Source organism: Paroedura picta, chromosome 9 (genome assembly GCF_049243985.1).
Source record: "Paroedura picta isolate Pp20150507F chromosome 9, Ppicta_v3.0, whole genome shotgun sequence".
NCBI classification, from domain to species: domain Eukaryota; kingdom Metazoa; phylum Chordata; class Lepidosauria; order Squamata; family Gekkonidae; genus Paroedura; species Paroedura picta.
Window position 1 is genome coordinate 73315531 of NC_135377.1, and position 18426 is coordinate 73333956.

The following is an 18426-nucleotide window of genomic DNA, read 5'->3' on the forward strand; positions in this document are numbered from 1 at the left end:
AGGCTCTTACATTAGAATCATGGAATCATAGAATAATAGAGATGGAAGGTACCTCATGGGTGATCTAGTTCAACCCCCTGCACTATGCAGGACACTCACATCCCTATCGCTCATCTACTGTAACCTGCCACCCCCTTGCCTTCACCAAATTAGCCTCTCGGTCAGAAGGCTATCTAGCCTCTGTTTAAAAATTTCCAAAGATGGAGAACCCACTACCTCCCAAGGAAGCCTGTTTCACTGGGAAACCACTCTAACTGTTAGGAACTTCTTCCGGATGTTTAGATAGAATTTCTTTTGAATTAATTTCATTCCATTCGTTCTGGTCTGTCCCTCTGGGACAAGAGAGAACAATTCTGCTCCATCCTCCATATGGCACCCTTTTAAATACTTGAAGATGGTTATCAGATGTTCGATGTATGGTCTACTAAGACTCCTAGATCCTTTTCGCACATGCTGCTGCCAAGACAAGTCTCCCCCATCTTATATTGGTGTATTTGATTTTTCTTACCTAAATGCAGAACTTTACATTTGTCCCTGTTAAACTTCATTTTATTCAGTTTAGCCCACTTCTCGAGCCTATCAAGATCACCCTGTATTCTGTTGCTGTCTTCAGTTGTGTTTGCTACCCCTCCCAGTTTATTTATTTATTTATTTATTTGATTTGTATGACCGCCGCTCTCGGAAACCGGCTCGCGGCGGTTCACAATGTTTTAATACAAATATAATATATTAACCATTAAAATTCCCCATTAAAACCCCATTAAAATAATAACTGAGTCACAATGATGGCGATTAAAAACTATTCCCGTACAGGCCCACTGGATGAGCAGAAGGGAACGGATGGATAATTGGGCATAGGGTGGAACAATCTGGGGAACCAGGTCAGTCTAGTACTGGCCTCCCCCCTCCGGGGAGAGGGGTCCGATCTTAGCCCCGGGCCATCACCCGGCCTTAGACAAACGCCTGGCGGAAGAGCTCCGTTTTGCAGGCTCTGCGGAACTCAGAGAGCTCCGACAGGGCCCGCAGCTCTTCAGGGAGCTCGTTCCACCAGGTAGGGGCCAGGACCGAAAAGGCCCTGGCCCTTGTCGAGGCCAGGCGTGCCTCCCGGGGTCCTGGGATCATCAGCAGATTCTTACCCGCAGAGCGAAGTACCCTGCGGGGGGCATAAGGAGATAGGCGGTCCCTCAAGTATGCAGGACCCAAGCCGCGTATAGTCTTGAAGGTTAATACCAAAACCTTGAACCTAATCCGGAAACAAACTGGCAACCAGTGCAGCTGCTTCAGCAGAGGCTGAACATGGGACCTCCAAGATGATTTAGTGAGGACCCGTGCAGCTGCATTCTGTACCAGCTGTAACTTCCGAGTTAGAGACAAGCGTAGGCCCGCGTAGAGCGAGTTACAGAAGTCTAATCTAGAAGTAACCGTTGCATGGATCACAGTGGCCAGGTGTTCCGGGGGCAGGTAGGGCGCTAGTAGCCGAGCTTGGCGTAGATGGAGAAACGCCGTCCGAGCTACCTTAGTGACCTGGGCCTCCATGGAAAGTGAGGTATCCAGAATCACTCCCAAATTCCTGGCTTGGGGCACAGATGACAATTGTACCTCGTCCAGGCAGGGAAGACGCGCTTCCTGTTCCTGCTCCCTTCGGCCTAGCCAAAGGACCTCCGTCTTGGAGGGGTTGAGTCTCAGGCGGCTCCTCCTGATCCATCCAGCCACTGCTTCCAAACAACTGGCGAATTTTTCTGGGGGGAGATCTGGCCGGCCATCCATCAAGAGATAGAGCTGGGTATCTTCAGCGTACTGATGACACCCAAGCCCATAACTCCGTACCAGCTGAGCCAGGGGACGCATATAGATGTTAAATAACGTGGGGGAGAGCACCGCTCCCTGTGGCACCCCACATGGGAGTGCAAAGGAGTCGGATAACTCCTCCCCCACAGCGACCCTCTGTGACCTGTTCTCTAGAAAGGAGGATAGCCATTTAAGAGCCACCCTTCCAATCCCAGTATCAGCGAGGCAGTGAACCAAGAGCTCGTGGTCAACCACATCAAATGCTGCTGACAGGTCTAATAGCACGAGAATGGCCGACCCGCCCCGGTCTAGCTGGCGCCGGAGATCATCATCATTTAGTATCATCTGCAGATTTAATGTATCCCCTCTAATCCCTCATCCAAATCATTTATAAATCTGTTGAACAACACAGGCCCCAGGACAGAACCTTGGGATGCTCCACTTGTTACTCTTTTCCAAGAAGATGCTGAACCATTAACAAGTACTCTCTGAGTACAATTTGTCAATCAGTTATTGATCCACCTGACAGAATTAGGATCCATACCGCATTTTACCAACTTGTGAACAAGAATATCATGTGGAACTTTATCAAAAGCTTTACTGAAATCCAGATAAACGGCATTCCCCTGATCCAGCGAGGTAGTCACTTTCTCGAAAAAAGAGATAAGGTTGGTCTGACATGACTTGTTCTTGTGAAACCCATGCTGAGTCTTAGAAATCACAGCTCTCAGTTCCAGCTGCTCAAGGACCGAGTGTTTGAGTATTTGTTCCAAAATTTTGCCAGCTACAGATGTCAAGCTGATGGGTCAATAATTATCCGGATCCTCCTTTTTCCCGTTCTTGAAGATGGGGACAACATTTGCCCGGCTCCAATCGTCTGCTACCTCACCTGTTCTCCATGAAGTACCAAAAATAATGGACAGAGGTTCCGAGATGACATCTGCAAGTTCTTTTAGTACCATTAGATGCAGTTCATCTGGGCCAGAAGACTTTGTTTCATTTAAAGAAACTAGGTGTTTGCGGACTGTTCCACTAGTGATCCTAGGCCACCATTCCCGTCCCCTGTGTTGTGTTATATTTTTGCCACGTTGATCACTATTTCCCTCAGAGAAGATCGAGGAGAAATAAAGTTCAGCCTTCTCTTCATCATCTGTCATAATTTCACTTTCTTGTCCTTGCAGTGGTCCTATGGTGTCCCTATTCTTTTTCTTTCTTGAAATATAACTAAAGAAGACATTTTTGTTATGTTGAGCATTTCTTGCTAGCCTAAGCTCATATTGAGCTTTAGCTTTTCTAACATTCTCCCTACAATTACTGGTTATTTGTTTATAATCCTTGGTAAGGCCTACCTTCCGTTTCCTAAATGACTCTTTTTTATTCCTCTAATCTTTTGACAACTGCTTCTGGAGCCAACTTGGCTTCCTTAGGCTCCTTCCATCTTTTCTTCTCAAGGGTGATTGAGCCTTCAGTATTTCACTTTTTAAGGTTTTGGTAATCACCTTTAAGGCCATACGCGGTCTGGGCCCAGTGTATCTGAGACCACCTCCCTGCCTATACCCCCAAAAGAGCCTTACGCTCTGCCACCTCCAACTGGCTGCGGATCCCTGGCCCCAAAGAAGTGCTTCAGACCTCAAGAAGGGCCAGAGCCTTCTCTGTCCTGCCCCCACCTGATGAAACAAGCTCCCTGAGGAGATCAGAGCCCTGCCCGAACTTCCACAGTTCCGCAGGGCCTGCAAGAGGGAGCTCCTCCACCTGGCATTTGCTTGAGGCTGACTCAGAACACCTGCTGGTCCCCTTCCATGACTGAACAATTTGACCTCCCCAGGGATATGTCTGTGTCGTTCTGTTGAAATACTGCTTGGGTTGACCTGCTATGTTATGTTATGATTGTTATCTGACAGATTATTATAACGTTCTATGTAGGTATTTTTACAACATTCTATGTAAACCGCCTGAAATCATGGTGTGGTATTGGATTGTTCAAAATCACTGTATTTTTGAATGTGCTGCCTTAATGTGTACAGCGTCCAAGATTTACAATCTCTGAAATGCACATTCAATCGATTTCAGTGTGGCTTATTCACATGTCAGTTTGCTCAAGACAGCTGCATTTGAAGATAGTTTGCTAAGCTTTTCCCAGGCATCCCCCCCCCCCCAGTAGCTCAAGGAATTCCTGATTTCATGATCAAACAGATAGTGGAGAACCTAAAACTGAATCAAAACAAAACTGAGGTGATGTTTGATGACAGAACTGATGTTTTAGAGAAGATTTACCATCCTTTTCCAAATTAATAGCCGTGTTGGTCCGAATTAGCACAATAAAATCAGCCTCCAGTAGCACCTTTAAGAACAACCAAGATTTATTCAAGGCATGAGCTTTCGAGTGCAAGCACTCTTCACCAGACTAAGAACTGACCATTGTAACAGTAGGAATATATAAGCAAAAGTTAATCCTGATACATTAGTAAACTGTGTCACAGCACCCACACACAGCCACATGATAATTCCCTGCCAAACCAGCCAATCAGACCCCTCGATGTAGTCCACAAAGACATGTCAGAAATAAAACTGTCAAAGCCACAGCTCACACCCTACTATCCACGGCTCACACCCTGCTATTTACTGCTGGCCCCATTTGTCTCCATACCAGTGTGAAAATTTCTTACAAGTAGAAGCTAAGCTGGCAGCTGTCTTGTTCTGGGACCAGAAAGTAGAATTCAAAATTACATTATGTATTACTAACAGTCACATACTCCCAATTAAAATAAATTCTGAGGAATGTGGATATACAAGTTAAACAAGGTTAGCATGCGTAGTGAGATAAAAAAACCTTTGTCCTTGTTGAGTCCAGAGTATGTCCAAGTATTGAGTGTTGTAATAACTTGCATTTCTGCAATCTCCCTTTCTAGCCTGTTCTTGAAGTTTCTTTGTAATAAAACCGCTACTTTCAGGTCCCTTATTGAATGTCCTGGAAGGTTGAAGTGTTCCCCTACAGGTTTTTCAATCTTGTGGCTTTTGATGTCAGACTTCTGTCCATTAATTCTTTGGTGGAGGGTTTGACCTGTTTGCCCTATGTAGAGAACAGAGGGACGTTGTTGGCACTTGATGGCATATACCAAGTTTGAAGATGAGCAGCTGTATAAGCCTTTGTTATTATAGCCCTGATCTCCCACTCAAGTAAAATCTTATTGAGGGTCATCCAGAACCGTCTCAAATCAACTACTGATGCTCAGCTACCAGATGTCCAGGCTGGTTTTCAATATGATTGTGGCACCCAAGACCACATTGCAAATTTGCCCTGGATTCTTGAAAAAATACATGAATATCAAAAGGCCATCTATCTATGCTTTATTGATTATTCTGAAGCGTTTGACTGTGTTGATCACGAGAATCTGTGGGATGCCTTACATGAACTGGGAGTGTCGTCCTACTTAACCCACCTCATCAGTTCATTGGACACCAACCAGGAGGCCACAGTATGAACAAGATATGGAGACCCTGATTGGTTCAAGGTCAGCCAAGGAGTGGGACAAGGGTGTATCTTACCACCCTTTCTTTTTAACCTTTACGCAGAGGTAATTATGCAGAAGCTTAATCTGGAAGAATCTACGATTGGAGTCAAAATTAGAGGTCGTAACATCAATAATCTCTGCTATGCAGACGATACAACACTCCTTGCTGAATCGGAGCGTGATCTGAAGACCCTGATAAAGGGACTAAAAGAAGAAAGTGAAAAGATGGGACTGTTCCTAAATATCAAAAAGACCAAGACCACTACTGGCAGTAGCACCAAGGCCACGATTGACAACGGGAACATTGAATGCATTGATGATTTCATCTTTCTTGGCTCCATGATCACTCAAAGTGGTGGATGCAGCCGTGAAATCAAACGGCGAATAACGCAATGAACCGAATATGGAAGAGTTGGGATATGAGCCTCAATACAAAGTGCCGGCTAGTCAAGGCCGCTGTCTTCCCCATAACAACCCATGGATGCGAAAGCTGGGCGCTGAAGAAGGAAGACGGGAGGAGAATAGAGGCTTTCGAATTAGGGTGCTGGAGACGAAGGCTGCGAATCCCATGGACAGCCAAAGTTACCAGCCAGACAGTTTCAACTGTGTCACTAGAAGGGAAGATATCGCGGCTGAGCTCACTCACTTTGGGCACCTCCTGCCATCAAAGCCGCTAGAGAAATCATTAATACTCGGCGTGGTCAGTGGCAAAAGGAAACGAGGTCGCCAAAGGAGCCGCGGGCTCGTCAAAGCGCATCCAGCGATGAGCGCGGCCCAACTAAAAGAAGCAGCGGCAGTGGCGGGCAGGCGCACCCGGGGAAGACCCCTCCTCCCCCCCCCCCCGCGTGTGGGGTCCCCACGGACTGGAGGCCACTGGGCAGGCGCGGGCCAAGGGCCCCTGTTCCGGGCAGATTTCCAGAGGGGGGAGGGGGAGGGGGTATCCCCCCGTTGGGGGATACGAAGCCCCGCGGCGGCTCTCGGCGGTGGGGGTCGCGGGCCCTCCGGCGGGTCGCACGTGGCGGGCGGGCAGCCCTTCCCTGTCGGGCGCGCCTCCCCGCCCCCGCCGCCGCGGATTGGCTGCTGGGGCGGGGGGCGGGGCGTCCCGTGGGGAGCCGCAGAGGCCGGCTGGAGGCGCCACGTGCGGCCGCGGCCGGGGGACAAAGGCGCGCGCCGGGCGGCAGCAGCAGCTGGAGCAGGAGGCGCCCGCGAGCCGCAGTGCCGCCGCCGCCGCCCCCCCCCATGGAGCCCTTCCTGGCCCAGGTGAGACGGGGGGGGGGAGGGGGCGTCCCTCGCGTGGGGCCCGGACTGCCCGCCCGCCCGCCCGCCTGCCGCTGCGCAGAGTGCCGTTTCCCCTTGCGCCGGGCGAGCCCCGTGGGGGGGGCGGCTCCGCGCCCTCCCCGCCCTCCCCCCCGCGGCGCTTGGTGCGGCGATGGGCCGCCGTCCGTGAGGCGCTGCGCGTTCCCCGTTCCCCTTCCAGCCGCCCCAGATGCTCGCGGGGGCTTTTAGCACCTGGACGCGGCTCCCCAGGAAGGTTCAGGGGCTTTCCCCGGACTCCCCCCCCCCCCCAGGCCTCTGGTAGTCTGTTTTGCAATGCATTTAGATGGAGCTTAAGGTGACCGGATTGTCCCACCTTCGGAGGGACTTCTGGGGATCTCTGGCAAATTGTACTTAGGTTGAAAATGTTAAAAACATATATTGCGATACTCTTCCTGCGTTGTAGCATTCTCCGAGACTTGTTGCTGCTCCCTACAGGCCAAAGGTTGAATCAAGACCCCCCGCCCCGCCCCCCCCCCCCCGGCAAGCCGCGAGTCGTGGCCGGCCCTTGCGGTGACGCCCTCCAGCGTTTTCCTGGCAGACTCAATACTACCAATGTTAAAATCTGGTCACCTTAATATAGTTTTGAAAGTGTTTTTCATTCTGAGTTTGTCTCCTGCTTGCATAATAAAGACTCCATGTCCTCAAACTTTGACATTGATCTATTTCTCAAGTCGGTTGTTAATTTTGCTGGTTGTGTGGGGCAAGTTTCTCTCCCCCTCCTCCTCCGCTTCGGCAGACGTCTGATGTTGAGCGGACTCGAGCACCGAGCACCAGACGTCTCTTCCGAAACAGCGTGGTCGAGCACACCTGTGCCCTGGGCCATTGTGTCTGTGAGATGGATTCTGCAGGGCAGAATGTTTCCAGCAGACAGCCCTGCTGGTCTGAAACCGAAGAGTGACATTTTCATTCAGTGGCACCTGGGAGTGGGCTCGCACACACAAGCTTGAATACCTTGGGTCAAACTTGCTTGGTCTTCAAGGTGCCCCTGGCCTCAAGCATTGTTACAGTGAGGAGGGGTAATGTCCAGCTGCCACTGGCCTATGAAGGCCCGGATTGGAAGAAGTGCCCTCCCGTTGCTCCCTTGAGGGTCCTGGCCATGCAACACAGATGCTCTGCTACAGAGACTCCTCTGGCTGTTCGCATGGAGAAAGCAAGGGCTGGTAGCTCTGAATGAAGCCTTCTCCTTTTTTATTGCCCAACTTGGCCTAGCCGACATTGATATTCTTGAGCAAAAGCTCTGAGGGTAGTTAAATTTTCAGCAAGCTGTGATGGATTGTTCCATCGTTGCCATTCTTTCTCCAGTCGTGTGGCTTTGGATGGTTGATTGAGGATGCTGAAAGACTCCTTGCAGGCTGGCATTTGATCCCAGGGGTGGGTGAACGTGAGAAGGGAAACAAATTGACCACGGGAGAACATTCAGATTTGTCTGATGACCTTCTGCGTGACTTTGGCCGGAAAACCCTCAGTTTGCAGGGATGTAGGGAGGAAGGTTCCCTCCTCCCCAGCAAGTGATCCTGTGAGTGTGTGTGTGGGGGGGAGGGGGGGAGTAAGCTGATAGTATTGAAGTCTGTCTTTAAAAAGAAGAGAGACTGATTGTAACCTGAACATGGGTGAAGAAGTTGTGGATTCAGGCTGATGGAGTGGATCTTGAAATGTTCAGGAAACTGTTCGGTATCCCACCTGCAGCCTCATCACCTGTCCAGGAAGGCTCTGTTGTGTTTGCTCATTTGGACATGGTTGATTCTTCATGTGGGAACTGCTTAGGTAGCAGCTACTTCCAGAGCCTTTCCTCTCAGCCTTTGGGTTGCTTTGGAGCAAGTAACACATTGTTGAATAATTGCAGGACTCCCTGGGGCAGTTGCGAAGGAGACAAGTCAAACTGTGGCTGGAGGACATCATCAGGGTCGCCAGTCTTGCATCTGTTGCTGGTCCTGCCTCCCGTTCACTGGAGTGAGTCCCCCAGTTATTCCATCCGTTTCCTTCTGGGAGAATTCCATTCCTTCTCCATGCAGGGAATTTGGCAACTGCAAAGTGGGCAGAGGTACAATGGTGAAGTGAAGTACATCTTTATTGTTTTAAATGTGAATTCTGAAATGCATAGTGAGTTGAGCATGTGTGTTTCTTAGGTGGCTAGGTCAATACCGGTTGGGACGGAAAATGTTTTCCAGAACTTTACAGGACATGAGTCCCAAGAGCACCTTAAAGGCTGGCACCGTTTGAGGCTGGGGAGGCATTTTCATAGATCGCTGCTCACTTCTTCAGTCCTGTGTGAGCGCACGTGTGCAGACGGAGACTTGTAACCTGAATAAAACTTGGTGGTCTGCAAGCTGCCCCTGGTCTCAAACTTTGTTCTATGCGAACGTGTGCCCTTTCTCATGTTGGAAAGGCATTGCTGGATCACAGCCTCAATTCTAGCCGTTTAGTCACAGCTCTGACCTTTTCCCTCCTGAAGGAAACCCTTCATGTTTGGCGTGCCACTCCCTGAAGGAAAACAGCTGCGCTGTGCCCCAGAACCGCAATTAGGAAATTAAAATAACGTCCTCTGCAGAACCAGTCAGAGCTTTTTTTTTGACAGGCATTAGAAACCCCAAACAAACTAAGAAGTGGATCCAGCAAAGCAAACAAAGCCCCCCCCCCCCCCCCAAATGCAAAGGCGAAGGCCATGTTGCTTTGTTTTTAATCCCCCAAGTACATGACTGAGGGGCCCCTGAGCAACACATGAAAGAATTTGGACCAAAAAACAATTGTCCTGACAAGACCATGTTTCTCAAGGAACATTTAGAATAGAGACAGACAAGGGAGAAGCCGGTTCTCAAAAAAGGTGCCTCATAACCTCTAGGTCCTTTTTGGAAAACCCTTTTCTCCCTTGGTTTTGTTGCCATTATGTTGGTGGTTTTCTTTCTTGAACACTAGAGGCTTGTGAAGATGTGTCTTTCTTTGCCCTGCGGGGAAGTGGCAGCCCTGCTGGTATCCTGTTGGCTGGGGCTTCGTGGCAGAGGGGCTGGCTGAGCACGCCTGGGATTCTTCCCTCTGGACATGGTGAGCAAAGTCTAACCTGAGTCCTTTGCTGGCTGCTGGGACTGCCCGAGGCAAGAAGGGTCTATATAAAACCCCCCAGGCAAGCCCCCATTTGCTCCTGAAAGTTCTGAATGTGTCTCCCCTCCCCAGGGATAAATTGTTCTCTAGGGACACGTGTGCTCTGCATCTTGCCTCAGAAGACCTCCTGTTGGAAGGGAAGGCTTGGCTCAGGCCACGGGGAATTTGAGGGTGGGATGAGAGTCTACTTGGGGATTCTCCACTGCAGATCACGTTTGCCTGTCTCTGCTTCTTAAGACCCCCACGCTTCTCAGGGAAAGAGGTGCAAGCACTCCGCTCCTGCGTGGAAGTCAAGGACTGTAGAGCACTAAGCATGGCCCACATCAAACTTGGTTTGGGTCACATCTGTAGTGGCTAATTTTTTTTCTAAAATTTGCTCAGAAGGTTCAAGCGGAGGGGATCCCCCTAACTCCCAGCATGGAATTCCTGCTGATGTGGCGTCTTCTGACATTGACACCAGGGCAAAGAGAAAGCTACACCTGATGGAGCCCCCCCCCCCCCCCCCCGTGGTGAAGGAGGCTCTCTGGTGACTCCATACTGGTAGGGATGGTTTGTGTATAGTTGTGCTCCATGGTCTTTGTTCATTCAACAATGAAGATTACCAAGGGACCAGGCCCTATGAAGAGAGGTTGAGGGACTTGGGAATGTTCAGCCTGGAGAAAAGGAGGTTGAGAGGGGACATGATAGCCCTCTTTAAGTATTTGAAAGGTTGTCACTTGGAGGAGGGCAGGATGCTGTTTCTGCTGGCTGCAGAGGAAAGGACACAGTAATGGGTTTAAACTTCAAGTACAACGATATAGGCTAGATATCAGGAAAAAGTTTTTCACAGTCAGAGTAGTTCAGCAGTGGAATAGGCTGCCTAAGGAGGTGTTGAGCTCCCCCTCACTGGCAGTCTTCAAGCAAAGGTTGGATACACACTTTTCTTGGATGCTTTAGGATGCTTAGGGCTGATCCTGCATTGAGCAGGGGGTTGGACTAGATGGCCTGTATGGCCCCTTCCAACTCTATGATTCTATGATTCTATGATTACTTACCTGAGACAGGAGAGAAATAAAAGTTTTTGGAATGATATGGTTGTTTTTCACGGTAAATGTTAATTGGCAGGGTATGCCTTTTATGCCAGAAGTTATTTAAGGTCTTCCAACTTATTGCTGTTGCTTCAGCAGATCTGTGCCCATATTTTGCAGTGTGGCTTTCATCTGTATCCAGAATTCCCCCTGCTGACTATAAAAGCTTCATTCCACATCTGCAGAGAAGTACCCTGGGGCAAAACTTAAGTCCTTTCTTCCTGCATTTCTCCCTGGTCCTGAAAAGCTGTCAGTCAGTAATGTACATATTTTATATGGACTAGCAGCATCATGAATTTATTGCAGAATTTATATGTCGGATTTAACAATGGTCCGTTGATGAACAGCTATGAATGCCAGTTCACTAGGCTGGCAAATCAGCTCCCTTTCAGACTCAGTAAAGCGCCAGTGTGGAGTAGGGCTTCAAGAGCAGCAGGCTCTAATCTAGGTTCGATTCCCTACTCCCCCTCCACATGCAGCCAGCTGGGCGGCCTTGGGTCAGTCACAGTTCTCTTAGAGCTCTCTCATTACATCCTTTGGCAGTGAGTTCCACAGTTAATTCCTGCCTGTGTAAAGTAGTATTCGCTTTTGTCCATCCTGAACCTAGTGCCCATCAACTTAATTGGAAGCTCCGGTATTTTGAGAGAAGGGAAAAAAATAGAGCCACTGTGGCATGGTAGTTAAGTGTGGTGGCCTCAAATCTGGGTTAGTCACAGTCCTGTCAGAGCTCTCTCAGCCCCACCTGCCTCATAGGAGGTCTGTTGTGAGGAGAGGAAGGGAAAGCAATTGTCCGTCTCCTTCCGTCTTTTTTGGGTAGTGACAAGTGAGTTCTAAAAACCAGCACTTTGTCAACTCTGTCTTCCCCATGCGTACCTTTGCACATCTTATGTCTCCCCTCTTTTCTAAACTGACAAATCTCCGTCTCCTCAGCCTCTCCTCCATCCTCAAATCTTCTTGGTCGCCCTGCTCTGCGCTGTCCTTTCTTTGGGTTTGCGTGGCAGGGGGCTCGTATTGCCGCCTGCCTTTCCGGAGCGTCTGGGACTGTGCCCGGGGGCCCCACCTACAGTCCGTCAGCCACAGGTTAGCATCCCTTGGGGAGATCTACAGCAGTGTGGGTTTGGTTTGAGGGCCCTGACGGTGTCATTCCTGCCTGTCGCAGGGACACAATCTTGGGTACTCATCAGGACACTGACCTTCCTGAGGCAGACCAGATGGTCAGGGCCTGGACAGGGAAGTTTTCTGGTGCTGCCTCAGGTTCCACAATGCAGATTAAAATATCAAGATAAGAATGGATGCTATTTGGGGGCCTTCTTCGATTCCGGATGCAGGATCCTGTCCCAGGGCCATGCTGGAATCCTGGCAGTCATGCCTTTCCACTTCTGTGCTGGCCCAACTCCCTTTAGTCGTCTTTCAGATGAAGTTGTGCCCAGGTCATGCCTGAAATAACCAGGCCTAGGTGCAAGTCTGGGGTTGCCAGTTCTGCCCTGGCCTCTGGTTGCCAGATCCAGGTTAGGGAAATCCTGGAGACTAGGGGAGGAGAGGACCGAGATCTCGGCGGGATGCAAGGCCACAGAGTCTACCTTCAAAAGCAGTTATTTTCTCTGGGATAACAACTGACCTCTGTAGTCTGGAGAGGAGCAGTAATTCCAGGGGATCCCCAGGCCCCACCTGGAGGCTGGCATCTCAGTGTGAGTCCTGTTCATGCGAGTTAACCTCCTTTTGATAGGCCAAGGGACTGCTGCATCCTGGCTCCCAGGAAGTCTCCCATACACTCAATTTACTACACAGAGTCGTACGAATTGGAGCAGTAGAGCGGGCCTGTGAGCTGAAGCTGTTTTGGAGGGAAGGGTGGATGTGAGCCTCAGTAGCTCCTGCCTCCAGGTCATGGCTGGACGGACTCCAGTGGCTGCAGAAGCCATGAGACCGTTGTTAGGTACGCTGGCCAGCCATCCCTCTGGGGGCCTGCAGTCCGCCCAGGCATCCTCCACAAGCCCACTTGCCCTCCCTGGGACATTCCCTGGTCCAGAAAGAGCAGCCCCGCAGGGTCCCCTTGGTGGCTGGTCCCAACTCCAGTTCAGCCTTGCAAAGCTAGCCATTGGCCACCGTGACCCAGTCTGCCCTCCCGGGCTTCAGCCGGAGCACCCCAGACATTCCACGAATCCTGCTTTCTTGGTGGGGAAATGCATACCTGAGGGCATTGCGTTCACAATCGCATTGCTATTCTGTAGCTCGTACAGCCTTCCTCCGTTTTCTCCAGTAATTGCTATAGCTCTGAGTTTATGTGAGAGTTTACAGCAGCCTTTACATCTTTCCCCCCTTATATCACTGTTAGAAACGGCTAGCCCAGAAGGGGTCATGTCTTGTTCTCTCTCTCTCTCTCTCTCTGAAAGTTTTGCTTATTTAAAACGGTATGTGGATTAAGAGAAGTCGCAGAAGAAAGTGTTACTGTGCTAAGTTGGCTATCGTAACAAGAGCCTGCATTTTTCCCCAGTGCCGTCTGGAGCTGTGACGGGCCCGTGACATCGGCTTCTGTGCACGCCCAGATGTGCTCATGTGTCTCCACGGGAGTGGAAGGGAGCCACTGGGGTTGTGTAGGGGACACGGTAACACTTCATTATTCCTGAGGAAGCTGGAGTAAAACTGTGATCCTCTTACTTGCAAACAGTCATGCTGTTGAAGATGGCGTCAGTAAGTAGGTGAGGAACTGGCCATGGCCTCGTCCCTCCCGGAGGTCTGTGCTCCCCAACCTGGAGCTGTGTGCAGTAGGCCTCTGCTACACTTGGCCTACTCCCATGCGGGTTTGCCCAGCTGTGCTATTGCACACGAAGCACAGCCTTTGGAAGGAGCTTCTCGGAAAGAGATTTACTCAAAAGGTGTGTGAAAATAAACTTGCACAACTGTTCGTGTGGTGTCTTGCAGCTGTTTTGCTCCCTCCCGAAGCTTTTGTGTTGTTGAACTGCATGTTGTCTTTGTGAGGTGAGTAGTCACAACTCAGCAGGCAGTCACCGGAGTGGGTGGAGGAGGTGGCGCTTTTTTCTCCAAGGAAACTGCTGATTTGACCACGGGGCCTCAAGCTACTGGTTTGTTAGGAACTCAGTTCTTTTTTCAGTACAGTGACCCACAAGATGTTGTTTCCTAGGTGGGGTGCCCCCTTCTGGTCCAGCCCACGGTGGGAATGGTGACGCTGGGGCTCCTCTAGTCCAGCATTCCTTTTTCTACAGCAGCCAGCCAGGTTTACATCGCAGGAAGGGCTGGCTGCTGCCGGACGGTGTTGAAGTGCTCAGGCCTCTCAGCCTTCCACCAGCCGCTGCTCCAGGCCTCCCTCTCACCTCTGTGAGTCTAAGACCCTGGGGCTGCAGCCCTTCGGCCACTTCCTTTGGAGTCACATGGCACTCCTCTGCAAGTTGACCTGCTCAGGATTGCTCCCAGGCAGCAGTAACTCTCAGGACGCAGAGCAAGATGGGTGGTCATGTTAGAGCACCTTCAAGACTAACCAGATGGGTGGCCGGGGAGCAGCTTCCCTAAGGCACCCCTTGCCTCTCCAGGTATCTTGATCCTTTATCAACCAGGGTGCTGTGAAGAAGAAAATGCTGCCTAACGGATGACCTGGACGATGCTCTTCCTAGGGTCAGGTCGGTTTCCAAAACAGCCTTGCCTCGAAAGACGTGCTGAAGCCAGCTTCTCAGAGCTGCTTCCCGCATCGTGGTTTTCCTGCAGAGATATTCTTCTGTCCCGGAAGATGGTCATGCCTATCACGTTCTGCTTATTGAGATAGAACCATGGGCTGCACTCATCACACAGGACAGCATATCATGCCCTTTCTCTGCAAAGCAGAAACAGCAGAGTCACTTAAAAAAGGCCCAATTGGCAGCCTGGGACTCTGCAGAGGGCTCAGCATGAGATAAGGTGGGAGGTGCATTTTGTTTCCCTCTGAACTCAGAAGACAGAAATGGCTCTTTTACCTTAGTGATTCAATGACTCCGTGTGTGTGTGTGTGTGTGTACAGGGGGTAATTTTTGAGAGGTGAAGTAAATCTTGGCTCGAGACAGCCAACTGATTCCTTTTTCCAGAACTGGAAGTGTCCTCAGGGCAGCTTCTGTGCTGCCCTGTTTACCTGGAAGAAAGGTGACCCTGAATGTAAGAAGACTGCCTAAAAACAGTTTAGGCACAAAGTGTTTTTAAATTAATGAACATATCTGTAACCCGTATGTTGATTTAAGGTAACATTCAAGAGAAGCCATGTTGCATCAGGCCAATAGCCCAACCAGTCCGATAGTCAGTGTCATGCAGGGGCCAAATCCAAATCTTCACACCATTAGGACAATTATGCTCTCTGTGACATCAAATGCAGATTTTATGCAAATATATAAAAGCAGTTTTACGTCTAGATGGGTGGGAATTTCTGGACATTCGCGGTCGGGAGGCAGCCAATCTGACGCCACTGTGTGCAGCCTGTGCCCATCAGTACTGCATGACCAGCAGTTGCAGGGCAATATGGGTCAATGAAGCAAGAGGCATTTATTTCAGGAGCTTTAAGCATTTCAGGTATATCCAAAGAAATGTAAAGTATATTCTCTCCCACCTTAGGCTTCTGGGCCCGGTGGGAAGGCCTCCTCCCCCTCAGCCGCGGTGCAGCCTTTGAGGCCCCTGGTGTCCTTCTGGGCCCGGGGGGGAAGGCCTCCCTCTGTACTCATGCTGTTGGGCCTGGGTGGAACTCTGGCCCTCCTCCAACTGGCTAGAACTCTTGTCTGTCCTGGTGAGGGCCCAATCAGAAGTCTCTCTGCACCTTCCGATTGGGCCCTCACCCAGCAGGGCCCGCCCACTCTCCGCCCACTAAACCCTTAACCAATTATTTATACTGCTCCCCAAGCGGTTTAAAGACTAGTATCAAAGCCCATTTTAAAAAATGGGCTTTGAAAGGGGTGGCGGCTGCCTGCCCCCGCTGTGGTAATCTGCTTGGCACAGGCTGCGGGCCAAAGGGAAGGGAATCCCCCCCTCCTCACCGTGGCTGCTTCTTCCCTTTGGGCTGCAAACCCCTCTCGCCACCGCGCTTTGCGGCCCAAAGGGAAGGGAATTCCAGTTGGGGAGTGCGCTTTGTGGGCCAAAGGGAAGGGAATTCCAGTTGGGGAGTGCGCTTTGTGGGCCAAAGGGAAGGGAATTCCAGTTGGGGAGTGCGCTTTGCGGCCCAAAGGGAAGGGAATTCCAGTTGGGGAGTGCGCTTTGTGGGCCAAAGGGAAGGGAATTCCAGTTGGGGAGTGCGCTTTGTGGGCCAAAGGGAAGGGAATTCCAGTTGGGGAGTGCGCTTTGTGGGCCAAAGGGAAGGGAATTCCAGTTGGGGAGTGCGCTTTGTGGGCCAAAGGGAAGGGAATTCCAGTTGGGGAGTGCGCTTTGTGGGCCAAAGGGAAGGGAATTCCAGTTGGGGAGTGCGCTTTGTGGGCCAAAGGGAAGGGAATTCCAGTTGGGGAGTGCGCTTTGCGGCCCAAAGGGAAGGGAATTCCAGTTGGGGAGTGCGCTTTGTGGGCCAAAGGGAAGGGAATTCCAGTTGGGGAGTGCGCTTTGTGGGCCAAAGGGAAGGGAATTCCAGTTGGGGAGTGCGCTTTGTGGGCCAAAGGGAAGGGAATTCCAGTTGGGGAGTGCGCTTTGTGGGCCAAAGGGAAGGGAATCCCCCCCCCCCCCCCGGTGAGCAGGCAAAGAGGGAGGATGGGAGCTGGAAATCTGGCTGCACCATGATTGGCCCTATTCCATCTCAGACACTCTCCACCCCTAGGGCTGTTTCACCAATGTAAAGAGGAACAATGGATTAAGGATATCATAAGTTGTAAACTGCCCCTAGATGGCTACAGAAATATAATAATTATAATAAACAAATATAAATCACATTCTGAGCTAGAACTTTGAGATTAGCAGATCAGGGAACTGTCACCTAGGAAGTACAAAGAATGTGCGATAAAACTGCGGTGTGTGTTTCATCAAAAGCCAAGCAAAGCCTTTCGCGGGGCTTCCAAGACAAGTCGGGATTTGATTCCAATAGAAAGTTTTGTGGACTAGAGCCTATTTTTGCAGCTCTTTGCCTGCCTTCAGATTGTTCCAGGAACAATATTTTCTGCTGATAATCTCCATTTATTGTGAGTGCCTGCAAAATATGTGTGTCCAATTTAATACATACACATTTTGTTGCATGCTGGAACAGTGGACACCTGCAAGCAGCTGTGGGCTTGTCCCTCGTGTGTCCTTCACACGGTGCCCATTGCATCTCTCGTACGGAAACCGTGTCAATGCACAAAGACCATCTTAATGTGCAGCAGCCCTTGAGACCGCAGGAAGCTGCTTGGCTGGCAGGGAGGGCCTCAGGCAGGATCCGTCTGCTGGAATGGACAAACTTCTCTCACGGAGCTCAGAAAAGCTTTGAAAGGGGAGTGACTCCGCGGTCAGTAGCTTGCGAGGTTAACAGCTTGTCACGTGTAGAGGAGGCTAATACACTGCCGAGGTGTGGAGAAATGATATCCAAACCCGTCTGTATTACTTGCTCAGGTGTTAGACAAAACATGCGGAAGTATTTCAAACAGAGGGGAATCGGATACTTTAATACGGGTTTGGCAGTAACAAAGAACAAAACCCTCAATGTAGACCCTGTAAAATTTGCTTGCAACATATTTGGAAAAGGCAGCTTAGGAGCTCCTTGGCTCTGGTTGTGAGGAGGCTTCACTCTGCACTCTTCTCTGCAAAGCGAGGCTGGCTTCATTGCAGCGTCCTTCCCAAACACAGCATCTCCCCTCCCCTCCCCTCCCCTCCCCTCCTTCCTCAGGAGGCTTGGCTTCCTCTTGAGTCTTCAGGCGGGTTCTGGGAAAACCTCTTTGCTCTGTACTTCTTTTTTGGGAAGATGAAAAAAAATACTGCTCCAGGAAGGGTGGACATGATTGACGGAAGAGCAAGCCAGTCAGCTCTGTGCGTGGCCCCTTAGCTCCAAACAGGAAGACGTGGGATTCCACGAGTTCAAGGAAGAAGATTTGCACATCTCCTCAGGATGTCGTGTGTGCATAGCAGGCTTGCCACTGACATTACGAATGTCTCCACCTACCAGTTACATGTTTTGTTATGTTTAGCTCTCTTACGTAGAACTGTTTTCAAACTTTGAATAATTAGCCTGCATTGATCTTTGTGTCATGAAGCTGATGCATTTGCAGAGGCTTCAGCAGCCAACTAAAATGTTTGAAAATAACTAAACAGTTCCTCCAGATTATTGGCTTCTATTGACCCATCTGGTAGAAGCCTTTTTGCCCTCTGTGCACTGCTACATTAAGCAAATAAACTGTTTTAAAATGCAATTAAAAATATTTTTGACCATGGAATGAATCCCATTGTTAGTTTTTGTATTTCTGGTTTAAAACTGTTCGGTTTGTCACTGTTTTCAGTCTGGGCATTCACAGAAAAATCTTTAAGCAGTGTAGGAAGCTATCGAAGTTGCAAGATGGCGGAGTTCGGGTCAGGACAAGGTGCAGGAGTTGTGCCTGGTTTGTTGCCCAGCATTGTGGCTTTGTGGGGAATTCCAGGCCGACATCCTTTTTTAATAGGTCTTGGTCACGTGTAATTCAGCTTGCTGGTTTTCTGCTCAAGAATGCAGGCAAGTGCAACTGCCCTCCCTGAGT

The 18426-nt window shown here is 50.2% G+C and overlaps 1 protein-coding gene across 3 annotated transcripts in view; it reads left to right on the forward strand.

Moving 5' to 3' along the window:
- The first annotated feature begins 6415 nt into the window (after positions 1-6415).
- Positions 6416-18426, forward strand: part of MYO10 (myosin X) — a 252095-nt gene continuing 240084 nt past the window's right edge. For 2 of the 3 annotated variants that reach the window (XM_077353346.1, XM_077353347.1), the window contains exon 1: positions 6416-6560. In XM_077353346.1, coding sequence (XP_077209461.1) covers positions 6540-6560 — 21 coding nt within the window. In that variant the 5' untranslated portion in view covers positions 6416-6539. Of the gene's footprint in view, positions 6561-8460; positions 8568-18426 lie in introns of all 3 variants that reach the window. The other variant, XM_077353348.1, reaches the window with a different exon arrangement.